The 21,848-nt window shown below is 46.3% G+C and overlaps 1 protein-coding gene across 1 annotated transcript in view; it reads left to right on the top strand.

The window, feature by feature from the left end:
- Window positions 1–20,906, top strand: part of TMEM71 (transmembrane protein 71) — a 221,687-nt gene extending 200,781 nt beyond the window's left edge. Inside the window, exon 9 of the mRNA XM_085604903.1 lies at window positions 19,223–20,906. Within this exon, the coding sequence (XP_085461029.1) occupies window positions 19,223–19,302 (80 nt within the window). The 3' untranslated portion in view covers window positions 19,303–20,906. The remainder of the gene's footprint in view (window positions 1–19,222) is intronic.
- The last annotated feature ends 942 nt before the right edge of the window (window positions 20,907–21,848 follow it).

Consider the following 21,848-nt stretch of genomic DNA (forward strand, 5'->3'; position numbering starts at 1 on the left):
CATTTGGGGATGGACAAGACCTATGACAGGCTTGTCACCCACTTTTACTGGCCCCAAATGCATAAGAATTCAGATTCCTACTGCAGAACCTGTCAGACTTGCCAGGCAAGTGGTAAGAGCGGAGGGAAGCATAAGGCTCCTCTGCAACCTTTCCCTGTGGTCGGTACGCCATTCCAACGAGTGGGTATTGATATTGTGGGGCCTCTGGACCCCAAGACAGCCCTGGGCAACAGGTTCATCCTGGTCTTGGTGGACCATGCCACCCGGTACCCTGAAGCCATCCCTCTGAGGACAGTGACGGCCCCCGTGGTGGGACGGGCACTGATGGGAATTTTCTCCCGAGTGGGATTCCCTCTAGAGGTGGTGAGCGACAGGGGGACCAATTTCATATCCACATATATGAAATCCCTGTGGAAGGAGTGTGGGGTAACTTACAAGTTCACCACTCCTTACCACCCCCAAGGAAATGGGTTGGTTGAGAGATTCAACCGAACCCTCAAAGGCATGATCATGGGCCTGGACGGTCCAATGAGGCGTAAGTGGGACGTCCTCTTGCCATGCCTGCTCTTCGCTTACCGAGAGGTGCCGCAGAAGTCTCTAGGGTTCAGCCCCTTTGAGCTTCTGTATGGTCACCCGGTAAGAGGACCTCTGAGTTTGGTAAAGGAAGGCTGGGAGCAATCTCCCAGGAAACCTCCCCAGAATGTATATAGTTACATGCTGGCCTTCCGAAACCAGACTCGGCGTTTCAGGCAACTTGCTGAGGCAAATCTGGAAGCCAGCCAGGAGGAGATGAAGCGGTGGTACGACCGGAATGCCACTCTGGTAGAGCTTCAACCTGGACAAAAGGTGTGGGTCTTGGCCCCGGTGGAGCCTTGTGCACTTCAGGATAAGTGGACAGGTCCATTTGAGGTTGTGGAGCGCAAAAGTCCTATCACCTACTTGGTGGACATGCAGACTCCCAGGAACCCTTTGAGGGTCCTACATGTTAACCGCCTTAAGCCCCACTTAGAGAGGACCGAAGTGGGCATGCTGCTGGCCACTGATGATGGAATGGAAGAGGAGACCGAGCCTCTTCCTGACCTCTTAGTGGCCTCTGAGAAAGATGGGTCAGTGGATGGAGTTAACCTCTCACCCACCCTGACGCCCGAACAACAGGAAGATTGCCGCCACTTGCTGGGACAGTTTTCCGACCGATTCTCCCTGGTTCCTGGTGTCACGGATTGGTGCGTCCATGATGTGGACACAGGAGACAGCTTACCTGTAAAGCACAAGGCTTACAGGGTAACTGACAGGGTCAGAGCTTGCATTAAGGAGGAGGTCTCCAAAATGCTTGCGCTAGGGGTGGTTGAGTCCTCCAGCAGTCCTTGGTCCAGCCCCGTGGTCTTGGTCCCCAAAGCTGCTGCGCCGGGAGCCACACCTGAACTCCGGTTCTGTGTGGACTACAGAGGACTCAATTCAGTAACGAAGACTGACGCGCACCCCATCCCCAGAGCTGATGAGCTCATTGATCGGCTGGGGGCTGCCCGGTTCCTCAGCACGTTTGATTTAACGTCTGGGTACTGGCAGATCGCCTTGACCGATGGGGCCAAAGAGAGGTCCGCATTCTCTACACCAGATGGGCACTTCCAGTTCCGAGTCATGCCATTTGGGATGAAGAATGCCCCTGCCACCTTTCAGAGGTTGGTCAACCAGGTACTGGTTGGGCTGGATGCGTTCAGTGCCGCCTACCTGGATGACATCGCAGTGTTCAGTGCCACCTGGCCCGAACACCTGCGCCACCTCTGGGAAGTGTTGATGGCTCTGCGCCGAGCAGGCCTCACGATCAAGGCAAGCAAGTGCCAGATCGGGCAGGGTTCCGTGGTGTACTTGGGACACCAAGTGGGGAGTGGCAAGGTGGCACCCTTGCAACCCAAAATTGAGACCATCCTGGCTTGGGAACCCCCCAAGACGCAGACCGCAGTGAGGGCCTTCCTGGGGCTCACTGGGTACTACAGGAGGTTTGTCAAGGGCTATGGAACGATTGTTGCCCCCTTGACAGAGCTGACTTCCAAGAAGCAGCCCAGGAACGTGATTTGGACTGACACCTGTCAGAAAGCTTTCGACACCCTGTAGACTGCCATGTGCACGGCGCCCGTGCTCTTGGCCCCTGACTTCTCCAAGGAATTCCTAGTACAGACAGACGCTTCAGAGCATGGTGTAGGGGCTGTTCTCTCACAGATGACTGAGGAGGGCTGGGACCAACCCGTAGCCTTCATCAGTAGGAGGTTACTTCCACGGGAAAGTAGGTGGAGTGCAATTGAGCGAGAAGCATTTGCTGTGGTCTGGGCGCTGAAGAAGCTAAGACCCTACTTGTTTGGGTCTCACTTCCGGGTTCAGACGGACCACAGGCCCCTCAGATGGTTGATGCAAATAAGGGGTGAGAACCCGAAGCTGTTGAGGTGGTCCATCTCCCTACAGGGTATGGACTTTACGGTGGAACACCGTCCTGGTACAGATCACGCCAACGCTGACGGTCTGTCCAGGTATTTCCGCCTTAGTGACGAGGAACCCCCTGGGCAAGGGTAGTTCTCCCCACATTTCAGCTGGAGGGGACACGTGTTAGACCTGGCACCTTGGCGTGAGTTTCCCTTCCACTTTTTGATGGTGTGCCTCGATTGTTTTGCTGGTGTTGTCCGCTCAGGGCACTGCGCCACGGCTAATCCGTGCCGCAGTGCAAGTGCTCCCAAAGTAAAATGTACCTGTAATTGATGTCCATGATTGGTTTATTGGATTCACTGTCAGTCCCCAGTAAAGTGCACCAGGGGTGCCAGGGCTTGTGAATGCCAATGCTGCTGGTGGGCTTGCAGCGCTGGTTGCGCCACCCACAGAAGCGGCCTTGTAAAATGTGTCTAGGGTCTGCCACCGCAGACCCTGCGCGCGGTCCGGGACCGTCGCGCTGACTGCGCAAGTGCCCCCACTTGCCAGTCCCTAAACCTTCCCTTACCTACATATTAGCCACCCCTCTGGTAGGCCCAAGGGCAGGGTGCATTGTAGGCATAAGGTAGGACATGCCCTGTGTGTGTGGCATGTCTTAGTAGTGAATTACAGCCCTTGTCGTTTTTCACTATTGAAGGCTACCTGCTCTCCATAGGCCAGAATGGGCTGCCGGGATCACGCCAACGCTGTGACCCCAGTGGACTCAGAGAGCATGGTAGAAGTGTCAAGTTTAGTATGCCTGAACTCAGGATGATAAAATACTTCTTGTAGTCAAGTTTGTTTTAATATCCTGGGTTTGTAAATACTACTTTTAGAAAGTTAGTATTTACTGACCTGACCATCTCAGTCCGCCTCTGCTGTGTGTGTGTGTTCTGCCTGGCAACAGTAAGGAGCAGGGTTGGGGAATCCCCAGAGACAGGTTGGCTGCCAGGTGGTGGGTAGAGAGGTGACACCTGGATGGGTGGGAGGAGTACACCTTGACTCTTGAATAGACCTGTGCTCTGCCACCACAAAGCCGGCGCCACCCCCTGTGGGGCGGCTGATGTCTCTGCCCTGCTGCTGAAAGGAAAGAGCAGAGTCACCATAACAAAGTGCTCCAGAACTGGACTGAGCCAGGCCTAGGCCCCCTGGCGCTAAAGAACAAAAGAATCATGGTATAAAAGTAGGAGCCTGGCTCCTAAGAAATCAGAATCCTGTTTACCACAAAGAACCTCTGCCCGACTAGAAGGAGAAGAAGACGCTGGAGGAGCTGGCCTGCTGCTTGCCTTGCTGAGAAAGGAGAGGAAGAGACTTACTGAAAAGACTTTGCTACTTTGTGCTTGAACATTCTCCAAGGGCTTGATCTGAGCTTGCCCCCTGAACTGAACCCCAGGAACAGTGGGTTCTCTGTGCTTTTGCTCGTCCTCCAATTCGAGCCGTGTGTGCATCCCGCTGGAAAGAGACTGCGCCCCTCATCGCCCCTCCTAGGGCCGTGACACTCAGAAGCTCGCCTGCCTCAAACCCGTGAGAGCCCCGCTCCGTCCCGAGCCGCTCTCTGTTCCCGGGCCAGGCCGCCTGCATCCCTGTCACCGCCTGCTACTGGAGCGCGCTGACCGCGCTATCACCCCTCCCGCCGGAAGCCGTCCGACGACTGTGATCTACGCCGGGTCATCCAGCTGCACTGACCGTGCCCTGCGACCCCGCTTCGCTATCCCCGGACATCTCAGGCCGCGCCGCCCCCGCTGTGGAGACCCCCCCTGCACCGCCGTGCTGAAGGGTCGCGGGCCGCGCCTGCCTACTTGCCCACACCTGCTGATTGAGGACCCAAGAACACTTCTTAAGCCGAGAGTCGCACCAACCTGTGCCGACTCTCCACATCACGAAAGAAGTTCCAGTATCGGGCTCGGGGCCCGCAACGCCTTATTTCCCCGTTCGCAGGAGTCGATCTCTGTGAGTACTGGAACCACAAGTAACATTTGCAAGAGAACTACAAGGTATCCATTTGAAGCTACGAACAACGAACATTTGCCCGCTGTACAACCTGGTGGCATAGCGAAAACGTTATTGGTCTTGTGATAAGTCTGCTGAGATATATATACCTTATTTTTACATAAAGAATCGTATTTTTATATATATCCAAGTCTGGTGTCCGTTTCTGGGGGGATTGATGTATTTACTGTGTGTACGATTGTAAGTGCTTAACCACCAACGCCTGAGGAATCGCCTTGGCTGCTCACGCCACGCACCTAGAGGGTGAGCAAGGGTCATTCGCAAGGGGTTATCCTGCACCCTGACGTGGAGGAGAGGGTTCCTGCTTGACACAAGGGCAACCTTGCGCCAACCAGAGATCCCCGACTCTAACAATAGGCCTCCAACAAATGGAGAAGGCCAGGCGGAGCCTGTCTTGACAAGATCTTGTGTGAGATGCACAATGCCTTGAATTGTATCAGTTTGTCCACTGGCAACCAATGGAGTTTGGGGAGAACCTGCGCTACTGAACAGTGCTTGGGTAATGAGACCAGAATCCGTGCTGCTGCATTCTGGACCCTCTGGAGGTGCTTTACGCTGGCCCTTGTTGCTCCCAGGTATAGGCAATTGCCATAGTCCAGTCTTGATAGAACAGATGCCTTCGCACCGAAGGGGGGAAGAACCCGAGCAGAGGCTTTAGACCCCGCAGGAGTCCGAAACAGACCCCCGCAACAGCTTTTGTTTGTTTCTCAAAGGTCAATCCCTGGTCAAACCATACCCCAAGATTTTTTATGGTTTCCTTAGGAAGTGGGGCAGGTTTTAGGCGGTCCGGCCAATATAGATCGGACCACAGCTCCCTGTCCTTCCCAAATAACAGGATCTCTGATTTACCGGAGTTAAACTGTAGGCAGTTAGTTGCCATCCAATCGGAGATAGCTAGCAGATCGTCCTTAAAATTGTCTAGATTGGTGGTACATTTCCTAGTCCGCATACGACACCAACGACAGCCCCCTCCCCTTCGCCAGCTCTGCCAAAGGGTTGACATACAGATTGAATAATAGAGGGCTCAATATGGAGCCCTGTGGTACCCCCTGATGCAATGCAAACTCCTGTGAGTAAAAGGGGGATGCCAAGACCTGAAAAGATCTTTCCGATAAAAATGATTTGATCCAACCCAAGGCTGAATCCCTGATCCCGATGTCCTGTAGGCGTTTAAGAAGTATTTTATGGGACACCGTATCAAAGGCGGCACTTAAGTCCAAAAGGACCAAGGCCGCTGAGTCCCCTACATCTAGATTGCTCCTAATGGCTTCCGACACAGCCAAAAGCGCGGATTCAGTACTATGCCTGGGCCGGAAGCCATGTTGAGTAGAGTCAAATATGGCATGTTGCTCAACAAAGTTAGCCAGAATGGACTTCACATGTGCCTCCACCACTTTAGCCAGGAAAGGCAACTGGGAGATAGGTCAATAGTTACCCGGTTCGGCAGCGTCCAAAGAAGGTTTTTTTAACAGGGGGACAACTTTTGCATGTTTCCATGCCCGTGGAACTGACGCCGTCAACAACGACAGGTTAGCCAGATCCAGACCCACACCTGAAATGGAAGGATAGAGCTGGTGGAAGTGGGTAGGGGTCACTGGATCAGCCGGGGAGCCTGATTTGATTTTTAAGCATAACGCCTCAAACTCCAAAGGCGAGATGGGAGGAAGTGCTACCAAATTACGACCCTCCGTAGCATCTCCCCCTTCGGACCCACCTCCTCCGGCAAGGGAGCTGCCTTTGGGAGAGCCAGATAAATCTGTTCCACCTTGTTAACAAAATACTGGGCTAGCTCATCGCATTGGAGGTTGGAGGCGATAGGAGAAGCCCTAATGGCTCCTGTACTCTTCATGCCACCCAGCAAAGAAAAAATAGTCTTGGCAGGGTTAGAGCTGCCCAGAATTTTGCTGGCCACAAAGTCCGCCCGTGCTCTTTGGATACCCTTATGATATTGCTTGAGGGCCATCCGATATTCAAGTTTTGCTGTTGCATCATATGAGTGTCTCCAAACACGCTCCAGCTGCTTACAGCCCTTCTTAGCTAGAGAAAGGGCGTCGTCAAACCATGGGTTAGATGGCCCGCGTCCTTTCCTTCTCCATTTAGCTGGAATAAAGTTATCCAGGCCAGCCGTCAGCCAATCGTGGTAACACCAGTTAGCTGCGTCCACATCCGAAGATACCTGAGGTTGATGGCCAGATAGCCAGGCAGAGAGAACCTCAGGGTCAAGCCTGTGCCAAGGGCGTTTAAAAACTTTAGCAGGGCAGATAGAGTCTGTCTTAATCTGCAATTGTAGAGAGAAGGAGACAAAAAAATGGTCAGTCCAGGCCTGCGGGATTGGAGTGCACATTTTAATCCGAGGAAGATTGGAAAAAACAGGATCCAGCAAATGGCCGGCTACATGGGTAGCCTCGAGCACATGCTGCCTCAGCTGGAAAGCTTCTAGGTCTGCCAAAAAACTGACGATCTCTGCTCTCTCCATTCTCGAAATGGAGGTTAAGATCACCCAGAATAGTGAAATATGCTGCCTTACTAGCGAAGTGTCCCATTTTATTTAAGGGATCTTCCCTAAAGCCGCTGGCCGGCCCGGGAGGCCTATAAATCAAAAGACCAGTCAATGTAAAATTGTGAGTTAGCCTGATTTTAAAAGAGGCGCATTCACAGCCCACTATATGTTCCCTATCCAGGCCAACGGTATGGGCCTCCTTAACTACCACTGCCACCCCGCCTCCTCTCCCCCGCCTCACGATTCAGAGTTTTCAACACATAACCAGACGGAAGAGCCAGCCAAGGTACTGCTACGGCATCTTGGCTGAGCCAGGTCTCCATAAGGAAGAGAGCATCTGGGGATTCATCAAGCAGAAGGTCAAAGACTTCTGCATGATGCTTTATCAAAGAACGGCAATTAAGGCTAAGGAGTCTAAACTCCTTAAACCCTGATGGGCAGGTGTCCCTCTGTGCTAGAGTCAATTCAAGCGAACAGAAATCGCAATGAAAAGAGTGTTCCTGTAAGGACCAGGGTGAGGAAGGACAGGTAGAGGCCAGGGCAAAGAGTTCCTCCCGCGAGTACCTGATAAGGTCAGTAGCGCAATTGACAGGGGGCCTGGCGCCTGGCGTCGGACCGGCGCGGACGGGCGCAGCCAGGCTTGCCTTAGGCGCCCCTTCGGATGGCGCCCGCTGCGCGCGTCCGCTGCGCGGTCGCGGTTCGCCTGCATTTATGTGCCTCTGGGAAGATCCGGCCTGGGCAGCTGCAAAGCTAACTTCCCCCCTATCCAAGATGGCAGAGCTACTCCGACCGTCGCGGGGAAGTGGAAGCTCCAAGCCTCACCCACCGACCACAGCGACTCAGCAACACTTGCAGAACCACAGATGAGCTCAAAGTAAGTTAAAAGAACTGTTTTTAAATTTTTATCGATTAAAAGACCAACGCGCTAGCAAAATAGCAATAAGAGATCAGGACAAAATACCAAATGGCTGCGTGCAACTCGCTCCCGGCTCAAGCCTCAGGAGCCTGATACTAGCGCGGTCGCGGATGCGCCTGCATTTATGTGCCTCTGGGAAGATCCGGCTGGACAGCTTCAAAGCTAACTTCCCCCCTATCCAAGATGGCGGAACTACTCCGACCGTCCCGGTTGACAATCAAATAGTACACCAAGGTTCTTAGCTAAAAGATTGGGAGTCAGGGCCTGGCCTAACTGAGAGGGCTACCATCTAGAAGTCCAACTGAAGGTGTTATGTTCCATATGGGTACCCCAATATCGGCTCAGGTACTTAATGCACCTTTCACCTACATTGCCCTCAGATTGCACTACATAACGGTTCTTAGAACTGACCATTAACCTAGTTGAGGTAATGACAAGAGGACCTGGGGTTTTCTCCGAAAGGCCTCATTCATTATGCATGAGGATTCTTGGAATCATAGCTGGACAAAAGTCTGAGCATCTCCTTCATAAAAACTATGTACAAGGGTCATTCCTTCCGTCATCCTAGCTTAACATGACACAACGAGGTATATCCCCAGGGGTATCACTTTCGGTATATATACATCATCTCTTGCTAAGGTAGAGAGAGGAGAAAAGGACTTCCATGCTGACACACTGACGCGAGACGATGAGGCTCCTGGACGCAGACACTCCAGCTCGCAAGTCTGACATCCCTTGCAGGGGGTCCCACAGTCTCTCACTTCTGGTAATGAGATTTACTTTATCCTAGAGGGATTCTTGATTTTACACCCACATCCATGCTAGGTACACTTAAGTACATCGAGTCGGGTAGCATCGTAGGAGTACGCTTTTATTACTGTCATGTATTTTAATACTTGCCTGTATTTATAGTTTTAGCACAATGGTAGAAATCTACCATCCTTTTACTCTGTGAGTGCTTATAATCATTTATCATCTGTTAATGTCTAATGGTTGTCTGAGCACGAATGACTGAGCGACTAGTAGCACTGTTTCCACGATTCTGAGGGATCAGGGTTGTCATGTTTGATAGTTGCCAAGAACTATTTTCTTCTTGGTAAGAGGGGTTTCCAGTGGCACTGTGAGCTAGCTGGTATACAGTCTGACATATTCTGTGGGGGTGTCCAGAATCAATTTGGACAGCAAGCCCGCAGTGTATGTTGTCTAAACGTGCAGATCCCATATAGGTTTATAGGAACTACACGACAAAGGGAGATCCTCCAGATATCAGGAGTTCCATTTTGTACCTATTGAGTTTTAACTGCATTTGCAGACATCGGGGAGGCTACAGATGACATACGGGTTTGAAAATTGTCAGCGGCAGAATGATTTTCATCCTTGAAAGAAATGATAATTGAGGTGTCATTAGCATAACAATAAACTGTGCCCCAAAATAAAAAAATATGATTAGCAAAAGGTGAACCTAAAGATTATAGAGTGGGTCAAAATGAAATCATAAAAGCATACAATAAAAGGTATACATTAAAAAAGTACATGCATATATATACAAGTAAAATTGCTAAAAGGGTTTTGTTTTTATACAATCAAAGTCAATCAGAACAATCCCCTGTTAATGAAAAATGTGTCAATTGCATAAGGTGCATATTAAAATAATTACATAGAGTTCCGAAACTTAACAGCCAGCTTTAAAAAACTCATCACTGCAGTGATAGTACATTCATTTTCCAGTTGTAATAGCCTAAACATGGCCGGTCTACAAGTGCGAATTCCCCAGGACTTTAAAAGTGGTTTCAAAAAAGCCCCCCTGGGCAACTGATAAAATTTACAAAAAAGAACACAATGAATGTTAGATTGAGCAGAGGTGTCGTCACAAGGGCATAGTGGGAGTTCATTTGACCAAGAATTGCAGACAGGGAAAGCAATCATACGAAAAAAGTTTCCAAATCTGAGACGAGTCAGAAGCATTCGGGCATAACAAGTAGGCTGAGTTAACAAATAGTTTTGGAGCCCTTCATGCATGGTTATTTTTTGGAAGTTACTAACTGTATTTTTTGTTTTTTCCAGGTTCCATCTGTTAGTTGTTAAGTGGTTTAAGGCCAACTCTCTTAGGGTCTTCCTGGAAACCATTTCCATGCTAGAAGGCCTCGTAAAAAACTCAGGGTGGCCGAGATCAATCATCATGTTTCTTACGTAGGTGAGCCATTTGATGTTAGTTAATCCATCGAGTTTGAGACAATCTGTGATCAAGTCTCTGTTTAGTTGAGTCTCAGGAGTAACACAGATCTTATGCCACAACAGTATAGGCGCAATTTTAATAATGTCTGAAATATACAGCATACCCAGTTCGATATGTATAAAGTAAGTCGATGTTGATTTAGAAACTCCTAGTAGATAACACAAAAACTGGTTTTCAGTTTTTTGAAGTAGTTGTGAATTTTCAATGCCCCAAAGACCAGCTCCATAGGTGGCAGTAGAAATACATTTAGCCTTATAAAGTACAATCAGCTCTTTCACTGGTCTGCCACCTAATTTAGCTGAAAACTGTTTGAGGGCGCCAATTGCTCGGGTGAAGGCCAAATTTCTGGCATTTACAGCTGTATGCCAGTTTCCCCTCCTATCAAAGTGTATTCCAAGGTAGGAGAAATGGTCTGTGGTCTCAATCCTCTTGCTGTCTAAGAAGATTGAGCAAGGCACTTTCTTTGTTCCAGGACCACAGGCCATCGTGTATGTTTTTGAAATATTAATTTTTAACCCTCGTTCTTTCATATAAGTTGCAAACTTCAAGACAGCCCTCTGGAGACCTATCTTATTCCGAGACATAATGGCAGCATCATCAGCATAAAGGAGTATTGGGGTCGGAGCTCCCAGAATCTTTGGGTAATCATGCTGTGATTCCATTAAATATTGGCCAATGGAGTTTATGTATAGGGTAAAGAGGAGGGGGGCTAAAATGCACCCCTGACGTAACCCTCTCTTGATAGGAAATTTGTCAGAACACTCGCCTTTATTTCCATAACGTACCCTAGCGCCTGCGTCACTATACAGTGTTTTTATAAATTGAAGGATGTTAAAGTCTAAACCCATTTCAGATAGTATGGACCATAGTATCTCATGGTTCACACAGTCAAATGCGGAACTCAGGTCCACAAATGTAACAAAAAGAGTTCCCTTTTTTGCCTGCGTGTATTTTGATAAGACTAAGGCCAGATTTAAACTCTGTTCTATAGTCCCTTTGCCTGAACTAAAACCATACTGCAAATGGGATAAAACATTTTTTTCCTCTGCCCAAAGTTGTATTCTATTTAAAATTGCCCGTGCTGCTACCTTCATTAGGGCATCTAAGAGTGAAATTGGCCGGTAGCAGGAGGGGTCATTCCTGTCTCCTTTTTTAAAAATTGGGACGATTATGGCTTCGGACCAAGATGGTAAGAAGCCATGTCGATTAAAATTATTTAAAACATTTGTTAACAGGGGAGCCCAAAGGTCAGTTTCTGCTTTGTAGACATCGATTGGGACTCCATCGGGGCCAGGGGCTTTGCCTGAAGGACTATCTTTGATTGCTTTTGTAATCTCCATACAATTAAAAGAAATGCCTATCGGGAATGTATTCAGTAGAATTATAGGTGGTTGAATGATTACCCCGTCAATCAAGGGGTTGCCATAGTCAAGGTTTTCTACTTTATCGTATAAGTTTTTAAAGTGATTTACCCAAGTTTCACCATTAATGGCCATATCCATAATATCTGTCTGATTTTTCTGTAGATAAGGGGCATTGACCACTTTCCAGAAGGCTAAGTTGTCCTTAGATTTGGAGGCTTCAATTAAGGCCGACCAAGCTTCTTTCTTTAAAGTCTGTTTCCTTGTTTTTATTGCCAAATTGTACAGTTTTCTGGCTTTACTGATCTCAGCAGATGATTTGGTAGTTTCATGCAGTGCCCTTTTGAGAGCTTGAAGTGCTTTGGTGCAGTTTTTATCAAACCAACCGTGACCAATTTTAGAGTTAGGTTGGTGCTCTCTAGTTAGTAATTTTTTAAGTTCAAATTGAATTTTTAAGAAGGGAGTCAAGAGTACTGATGACTCCTCTGTTTCTGTCAGACAGGCAAGTATATCAGGTTGGCAGGATCCCATTAGAGTATGTAAAAAAACGGCGGGATTGATCCTGTCCCATTTTATGGAATAGCCGTTTTTTGTAGCTAAATTTATGCTGGGATGGTATTTAAACTTGTCTCCTGAGATCTCATGTGTCTTTCTAATTTTAAGATTAAAGGAAATTGGGTAGTGATCACTGAAGAGAACATTGAGTGTTTCCCAGGCGGTAACTAGTCCTTCATTGGATGGAGATATAAGGGTAAAATCTATAGTCGAATTGCATCCCCGCCCATGAAAAGTTGGTTTAAAGGGAATATTTGGGGTGCAGAGTTCGTTAATAAAACACAAGTTAAAATGAAAAAGCATATAGTTGAGAGTATCGCCCAGTTTTGAGTGAACGAAATGAGTTGGGTTGTCATCCTTATGTTTACCAAGGCCGCAAATGCCATTGGAAGCATGTGGGCAAATAGTGCAATTGAAATCGCCCAACCAGATCAGCACCAACTCATCTTTTTCCTGGGTCTTAATAGTATTAGCACTCAGCATAAGATTATCAATTTTATTGTATGCTTTTATGATTTCATTTTGAAAATCGAATAAAGCTTTCTTGATTGATTGATAGAGTGGGTCTTAGAGAGGAACCCTGCACTACTCCAGGCTTCTTAGTTTGAGGGCTGAATGGAAGGGAGCAAAGTAGACTACCTGAGTCCTCTTGGACAAAAATAGCACTAAGGTCTGTAGGAATGAACCCGGCTTTTTCACCTTGATCCAATTTGGAGCAAAACTCCTTAGAGACAGAGATTAGAGCTGACTCAGTGCTGTGGTAGGGATGAAATCCAGATTGACAACAGTCCAAAAGATATGAAATGAAATGAAGAGGGATGTATAGAGTGCAAACAAATGCCTAAAGGCATCAAGGTGCTGATAACGGTTAGTCCTGGGGGAGGGAGCACAGTCGAAAAAAGGGGTTTCAGCGTTCAGTGACCTAGAAACCTCCTTTAGAGTGTGAAGGCCTTTTGGATTGGGGTATGATTCTGGAGGCTAGTGATGAGGTGGGGAAGGACATTTCAGTGCCTGGCTGCTGTCACCGAGAAAGCTCTGCGTCCCCATCTTTGCCTATTGAAATTTGTGGACAGGCACCCGGTTATGGCTTGAAGACTGGAGCTGTCTGGAGTGACTATACTATTGAAACATGGTTTTAAGACCTTCAGGCTCAATGTTGCGCAATGCCTTGTGAACAATGCATAGAGCTTTAAAGACAATACGTTTGTTCGCAGGAAGCCAGTGGAGCTTAGATATGTCTGCCGGGACTGATTGATATTTAGGAATATTGAGAATCAGTCTTGCTGCCACATTTTGTACCAACTGTAGCTTGGCAACATGTTAATATCCAGGTAAAGCGCATTGCAATAGTCCAACCTGAATGAGATCATTGCAAGGGCCACTCACTTGCTTGCTTGTTGAAAGGGAGATACAGGGAAGCATCTTCCTGAGAATTCTGATAATCCAAAAGCACGTTGAGACTGTCTGATTGACCTGCAGGTCAGACGACAGATTGATGCCAACAAACACGCCAAGATTTTTGCTGAATCAGAGTGAATGGGTTGCGTGCCTAGCCTTTCTGGCTACCAGGAATTATTCCAAATGGATGGTTGGCTCGCAAAGATCAAGACCTTAGTCTTGTCTCCATTAAGTCTAAGTTAATTTTGGCCATCCAGATGAATACCGCCTGCATGCAGTTTCTGAAGTTGGTGGAAATGGCCTCCGTATCTTTGGTGATGGACACAATGATTTACATGTCATCAGCTTACGAGAGAGCCTGAAGCCCAAAAGACCTTATGAGCTTAGTATATAGATTGAATAGGGTCAGGCTCAGTGACTCTGAGGAACCCCACATGGCAGGATGATAGGCTCAGAAAAGAATTGATCTAAGATTACTGTCTGCGACCTGTCACTGAGAAAGGAAGTTAAAAGCTTGAGCGCTGAGTCTGTGAGCCCCAATTCCTTCAGCCGTCCCACTAGCAGGGTCGGGGCAATGGTATCGAAGGCTGCGGAGAGATCCAAAAGGATCAATGCCTCAGACTGACCCTTCATCAACCATGGTTCAAATGTTGTTAATTCTTCGGAGGGCAAGGTTCAAAGGACAAGCCTGACTTCATCTTCAGTAGATTAGACTCTTTCCTCAGGTGTCCACTGGGTAAACCAAGAGAGGGATGCTATCGGACTATCCCTGGTTACCATAGTCTCTGATGGACTTATCTCTGCATAGGTGTCCCATTGGGTAGAGGTAGGGGACTCTGCATTAAGGAGATCAAGTTCTTTATAGATATTGAGTATTTTAGTTTGAAAAACCCCACAATTCGATTACAGAAATCCTGAGATACTTCTGTGCTGGAGGAGCCTGAGGGCACGTAGAGCAGGTTGACCAGCTTGAAGAGATCTCTAGAAGATTTTGCTGATTCAAACTTATTGGTTCAGTAGAGGGATTGCTCTTCCTTCATGACAGCTTTGTATTTACCCCTATCCAACTTGTCGGGGTCCCTTTCCTGCGGATCATAGCTTTTACGCCAAGCCCGTTCTTGGCGACAACAGGACTGTCTTAGGTGTCTAAGCCTCTCAGAAAACCATGGGGAAGTCAGTAGCTTCCTTCGTGTGTAGATATTCTTAATGGGAGCGACAGTATTGATAGCAGAGGCGAGCCAGGAGGAGAACTCAATGGTTGCAAGTTCAATGTCCTCATGATCGTTCATGTTGCAGCTGTTTAAGGCCTGAGATAGAGTTTCTTGGGAGAGCCCTTTCCAGATTATTTTAAGCATTCTGTTGTTCACACAGTTAGGAACCTATTGTATATGAGGCCAGGAAAGGGAGAAGGGACTTGCATGGTGGTTGGACCAGATTTGTATTAGGGCCTCAAAGGCCTTCAGGCAAGAGTCGTAGAAAATGGCATCCAAAGTATGGCCTGCTCCATGTGTGAGTGTTGTGACAAGGTGTGAGAGTCCACAACATGTCAAAATGTCCCTGAGTCCCGGGAGTCTTTACATGTATGCAGGTGTGGTTCCATTAGGTGCGCACGCTCAGATATAAGGGCAGATCTAGGTCCAGTAGGTCAATAGACTAGGAACCAAGCAAACAAGCTGGTAGGCATTATTCTTATGGAAAAGTGTAACACTTCACAGGAGGTTGAAAGCGGTTCCATGAAGCATTAGTACTTAGTTTTATGAATAACTGCCAGCCCCCCCCCCACATCCTGTTGAGTGCAAAGATTGGTATTAATCAGGTATCCCATATAATTGGTCTTCCTAGAGACATTCACTTCCCCGGGGGGTGGCAGGCTGGAGGGACAGGGACTGAACTAGAGATGAGTGCAGAGGGAGTGATCTTAAATCTATATGAGGTGCAGCTACTGTTTTTGCTGCGGTAAAGTTCATCGAATGCAATAAAAGAAATACATTTCGATAAGTTACCATAGTTTTTCAAGTTTAGCAGCTGCTCTCTAGAACAAAACTGATACGGGTTTTGGCGCAAGGTGCAGCATGGTTGTGGACCGGCACAGACGGACTTGCCTTTGGTGCACATCCGCTGCGTGTCTGAGTGCATATCTGATTTTATGTGTTCTCCTACGGGAGTCTAGCCCGCTGGATTAAATTTGGGAGGGCCATTATAATGGGCAAAGATTATAATGGGAAGGAAGCACAGTTTCAGAAAAGAAGGGGCCAGATGTATAGCAGGAAAGAGTGCAAGGGGGAAAGGGTACCAAGAAGAGGAGTAAGAGTAGCAAGGGCCAGTATTAGGAAATTGTGGATGATGCCAAGAGAAGCAGGGACATAGGGGTACTAGACAAAATGGGAGTCTTTAAGTAGGTGGTGCTCAGAAATCCCACTTAGAGGGTCAGAACTGTAAAGGCAGTGGTCAAAATGAGGGCACAGGATATGCATAGACTGTGCGCCCGTCTCTTCTAATTTGCATTACCTCCACCCCTTGCTTGGAGTGCTGATAGAAGACGGACTTGACCTGATGTTTTTTCGCCTATAGGGCAGGTGCAGTCTCCTCCACAGCCCCTGGGGCTCTCCTGATGCTCACAGCCTGTTTTGTCCCCAGCACCTGCCGGGTCAGCTAGACCTCAGATACGAGCTCCTTGGGCTGGCACGGTGTCTACTAAGGCCTAAGTCTAGTCTACTAAGCCCAAAGTATGGTCTCCTCTACACTCAGCGGACTCCCAAATGCCAGACCACCCATGCAGCAACACCCCTACTCCTTCCATGGCCAGTGTAGCCCAGCCTACCATCCTGCATTTTGCAACTTTGTTCTGCAATCTTGGCTCCTATTAATCTGCCTATAAAGGGGCACTGCAGGACAGCAGTTGTTTTGGTTCCCACCACGTTGGCCCCCTCACAAGCCCAGAAGGAGAGGAGGATTGAAGTTGCCAGGTCAGATACCATGAGGGGAATGGCCTGATGTCCAACTTTCACTCAATTAGCCCTATATAAGCTGGAAAAGAGGTGCCTGTCAGTGGCTGGGAAAGAAAAGCTGCATCACAGGACAACTCCTGCACAATGCAACATCCTGATGTCAAGGCCAAGGAACTACTTTTCTCAGAGAAATGGCACTGTTTTGTGGGCCCTGCCCCATTAGAATACAGTGTTTATTTCCAGCATTTTTAGGTGGAGTGATAGAGCCGAGATTAGGTGTGAATTTTCCCAGTTCCATGGCTGAAATGTACCCACTAGAGCTTATCTAGTTCTTTTGTCTTTTTATAGAAATGGCTACCTATATTGAGCATGTTCCTAAACTTAGTCCAATATTTTCACATAATAGGAACAAATGATGAGTTGGACATTGACGTATCAGGGCTTAAACCTATTTCATTCCATTTCAATAAGTTGTTCATTTTGTAAACGTGCCTCTCAAACGAAGCAATAGAGAGCAGTCAAAACTGAGTCTAGTATGGTATGTTATGTTACTGGATTTATAAAACAGATGGTGACCCGTAGGCATCCCAGCACTTGATGAGGAAGTGAACACCCCACGGAGGTCAGAGGTCACATTGAAATCTTCAGCTCTTGAAAATGCAGGTATTGAGGGCCTTGCAAACTTCTAGCTCATTATCCATGGCTCTACTATCTAAGGGAAGGGAGTTCCAGAGTTTGCCACATTAAAACTAAAAGATCGTCCTCCACTTCTTGCTCGCCTAACCGAGGGGACAGTAGCCAGATATAAATTAGAGGATCTCAGTGGCATATTAGGACTATGGGGGGTGGTGAGGTGGTGTAGGATAGGAGGACCTTGCAAGTGTAAAATTGTATGGGCAGTGCACAGGGATTGATTTCAGCTGACTATCTGTTACAAAAAAGGTCCCAAGGTGGAGTTTGAGGGATCTCCATCAGGAACAAGTGAAAAAAGCAGCAGGGTGTCATCTGCGTAAGGTCCAAAAGTACGATGGTAGTAACGGCCTTGGTCCAATCTCCTTTTAGCATCCTCCACAACTCCCAAAAGGGCAGTCTCAGTACTGTGCTTGGGCCGAAAGCCAGTTTGTGTGTGTGGTGCAAAAGGGAGTTGGTCTCAAGTAAGTCTGAAAGAAGTCTATTCATATATTTCTCTGCATCTTTGTTGATGTCTGGAAGCAGGGAAATTGGGCAAAAGTTCCCCAGGCATGTGGGATCAAATTCTTTTTTTTAAATTGACTTTGACCATTGCATGTTTCAAAGGGTACAGTACCATTCCAGAATCCAGAGAGAGGTTCACCATTTTGAGCAGGATCGGGAAGATGTTTGCTGGCCCAAGAGTAAGAATTTTCAGAGGTTGCAGGGGGGACCCAGAAGTGATTTGGCTGAAAAGGGCAATGAACTTATCCAGCGTGAGAGGGGGAAATTCAGAAAGGATAGGAGAACTGCTCTCCTTACTACTGCACAAGGGGAGGAGGTCAGAACTTACATCTACATTTTGAAAAGATTGGTAAATATCCAATATTTTGGTGTCAGAGTAATTGGCCAATGCATTGCACCTCTCATTGGAGGATTCAGAGGGTGGGCCGTTAGATGGTGGTTCCAGCAGAGTTTTTGTGATCTTGAATCTTTCTCTGGGGGAGTTGGCAGGTTCGTTGATTCTGGTGTCAAAGTCAGAGACCTGAGCACCTTTGATTTCTGTATGACACGCCCTGTCAGACTCCCGTAGGTGGTGAAGGGAGTGAAACTCACAGTATGAATAATAATCATACTCGATAAGCTCAATATCCATCTCAGCTATATTTTATAAGATGGGCAGATTTAGAGACGGGTGGTAGAAGGAAAGTGAAAATCTGTGCTATGCAACTCATGTTCGCTCAACTCCCCAAAAATGTCCTCTGTCTCCACATTTGCAGTGTGTGTTCATGCATGCAAAGTGTCCTGCTAAATGATCATGGAAAGTTGGCCATTTGAGTCCCATGAGCTCGTTGCTCTGAGCTTCCTCTTGCACCCAGGTGCAGCAACAACTCCAAAGAAGCCCCAGCCGCCTTCAGAACGGTACAGGTGAGCATATGGGGGATTAAAAGTGTCAGGTCAGTGTTAATCTGCCTCACCAAATATGCAGTGCCTGCACTTTCAGTTTCATAATTGATATCGACCTTGAAAATGTAGGCTTTCTACTTCAATCTGGCAGCCATTATTACTTCTTTGGAATCACCTATGGAGTTTGTAAACTATTTCTGGTACAATTCTTTAACATTCTGTTGATGTACGCTATAATTAATGTGCATGGCCACTACATCATGACACTTGTGCTGACCATACTGCTGCTGGATCAGTTGGCATGGCGATAGGTATTTAGAAAAGATAATGTGTGAACTAAATATCATGTCAAGAATAAAAGTCATCTGAGACAAAATCCTAACTTTATGACTTTCGGTATTCACAAAAGGCATTTAGGAGTAGTAAAGTTAGGATTCCTAACTTTACTACTCCTAAACTGAGACAAAATCCTAACTTTAAAACATTTGGTTTTCACAAAAGGCATTTAGGAGTAGATACGTTAGGATTTTGTCTCAGTTTAGGAGTGGTAAAGTCCCTCTTTCTGCTTCTTAACACAGTTTTTTGTGTTGCCACCATGAGATCTGTTGAGTCACTTTCACATCACGAACATCTTGAATTAAAGCAGCCTTGTGTTCGTCTCCACTTGTACTCATTAAATACAGTCCCTTCTAAAAAAGATGTATGCTGCCGTTTTTATTTTGCAAGGTCAATAGCTTTTTCTGAGCTACTTCTGTCTCCTTTTTTCAGAATTCAACATATCAAGAAGTCCGATTTACCTGATCGTCATGATATTGGTATGCATATTAATTTCTACCTGGGGGACCTAACTTTCGACCTAGCTGGCCATACAAACGCCTCCAAAGTGAGCAAGAAAGTTTAGGATTACAAGTATATCCCGGACTGCACCGAAGACCCAGAAGCTTTTTCAAGAAACTGATCAAATAAAATCTATTTCTTCTCACCAGATTCATATCTCACAATTTGCAAAGATGAATTCAAAGGCACTGCTAACATAGTCTACACAAAAGGAGAAAAATGGCAAAAAACTCGACATCTTCCAGCTGAAAATCAAACTCTAATGAAAATGCTGTATCATGTGCTTGCAATGCGTATAATAGCTAACAAAGTGAAAATAATATTTTTTTAAGAATGCTAGATTTTTTAAAGACAGCAAATTCACCTTTTATGTTGCACTCTTGGTCGACAAATGGTCTTTTTACTCTGTGATTTTGAAATAGTGCATCACTATTAAGAAGCCGCATAGGCCAGTCTAATGTGTCAGATCAATGCTCGCCTCCTTTGACATTGCAAGGTACTTACAAATTATTAAACTGCGATGAGTTCCTGCGGGTAAGGTTTTTTCCAGACAAGAAACTACAAACAGGTCCTGGCATTTCCCTTCTTCTTGAAGTTGCAATAATAATAATATGTTTTATGTAGTGCTTCATGTCGCAATTGTGCTGTTTCTAAACGCTGATCATTTTGCCCAGTGGAATGGTTTTGAATTCAGTGACCTCATAAGGACAGAAGGCACAGTTGACCTTGCCAGTAGTCTCACATTGACCTGCAGATCATGGCAGATGTCAGCGGCGAGTGTTACGTCACCGAGTAATTTTACCGGCTTATATGATACCAGATATGCATGCTCTTCATTTTGTTAGGAAAATCCGATGAAAAGGGAACGAGTCACATATGGTATAAAACTATTTTGTCATGCAAATGTGGGCAGTGAACTTGTCGCTGTCGTCACGTGGGATTCTGGGCTTGCTCAGTTTTTGAGAACAAAGCAATAGAATTCTTTTTAAACCTTCGATGTTTCGGCCCCGCACTGCTTTGTATTGTTTTTTCCGAATCGAATGAAGGATGAATGTACAATGAACAACGAGACTTTCTTCAGTTGTATGATTTTTGTAGTTCTTATCATTCCAAAAATCATGTCTCTATATATTCAGAGGAGAAAGAGGGGAATTCAGACATAACTGTACCGAAAAACATTTATTAGACATATTGTGCACTCTTTCTGTTTTCAGCCATTTTCCACTATCTTCATTTATATGAGTCATTTTGGGAAAGCAGAAAAATGTCCCTTTCGACAATTTAGAACAGTATCTGGCTATTAAAATTGTATAGAACTCTTATTGTATATATTATTTAATAGGTCTTTTCTACTCTATTAACTAAGTGAAGATATTTATGTACTGTCAACGAAGTGCCTTCTGATCACCTGTTACGAAAGGGATGAACCACGTGTGAAAATAAAACTTTCTTTGAGTGTTTCCCAATTTGGATTCCACTGAAGGTACTGACTATAGAAATATAAACCGTGTACTGTAGTCATTTACAAATGAGTACACTTCTTGTGAGTTTATTTTGTAAGTATCTGAAATCAATAAAGAGAAACTACAGCCTGTGAGTGCCATTCAGTACGGCCATATTTTAGCAAGACTCGGCATACGAGTACACAGCATTTCAAATATTAATATACTAAGGTTTGGCTCCAATCATGTAAAGTATATAAGATCACTGTGGTGAATATGTGGAAGACAACAGCAAAATGCGGTTGTGGACGCGCCATTGAAAAGAAAAAACTGAAAAACGCTGGGCTATAAGGCACATTCTTAGCAGGCGAGCGATTTTTTGAGTGATGATTGAATAAATCGACTTGTACAGCTGAGCATTTTAAAATGAAGCTGTTGTACATTCTCCACTGACATTCTTAAGTTTAGTTATTAGGTCTGATCTAGAGACAGCATTTGCTATCTCACCAGCCTCGTGTAATAAACAAATCATAAAGGAAAAATACATAAATAAAAACTAAACACATAAATATATGCACACATAGGAGGGCTTTGGGTTAGCCTTCTTCCTCCATTGATCTATTCATGTTTTGCTTCTGCTCACAACAACTTTGGGCAATGGGGAAGCTCACTTCAGCCGCTGGCTCTCTTGCGCCAAGAGGGATGGCTTTTTTACTGATCGCATGGGCACATGTGCATAAAACAAGTGCACTTGAGTTCTAGGGCTGGGGAGCCAATTTTTACTTTGACAGTGCCTCTTTCTTTCCATTCTTTATTCCTTTTTGCTACCCTGCGTGTTTAAACTATGACTTCAGGTTACAGTTATAAAAAATCAATAGCATATTTGCTCCAAAATGAATCCCTGAGATGAAGTCAAGTGGCAGATCTCACCACTGGTTATGTGACGAATGCCAACAGTGAGTCCTGCGCTGAATCTTTTCCAAGGTTGGAGAGACCGGCTGTTTGCATTGAGTGCAACAAGCACACTGAAATACCTTGGTCTAGAAAAGGCTTTTTGCTAATCAAGAAATTGAGCGGCATGTTCTGTTAAGTATGGAAGAAAAATTGTCTTTTCA

This window comes from Triturus cristatus, chromosome 5_1, assembly GCF_964204655.1.
Source record: "Triturus cristatus chromosome 5_1, aTriCri1.1, whole genome shotgun sequence".
In the NCBI taxonomy this organism is placed as follows: domain Eukaryota; kingdom Metazoa; phylum Chordata; class Amphibia; order Caudata; family Salamandridae; genus Triturus; species Triturus cristatus.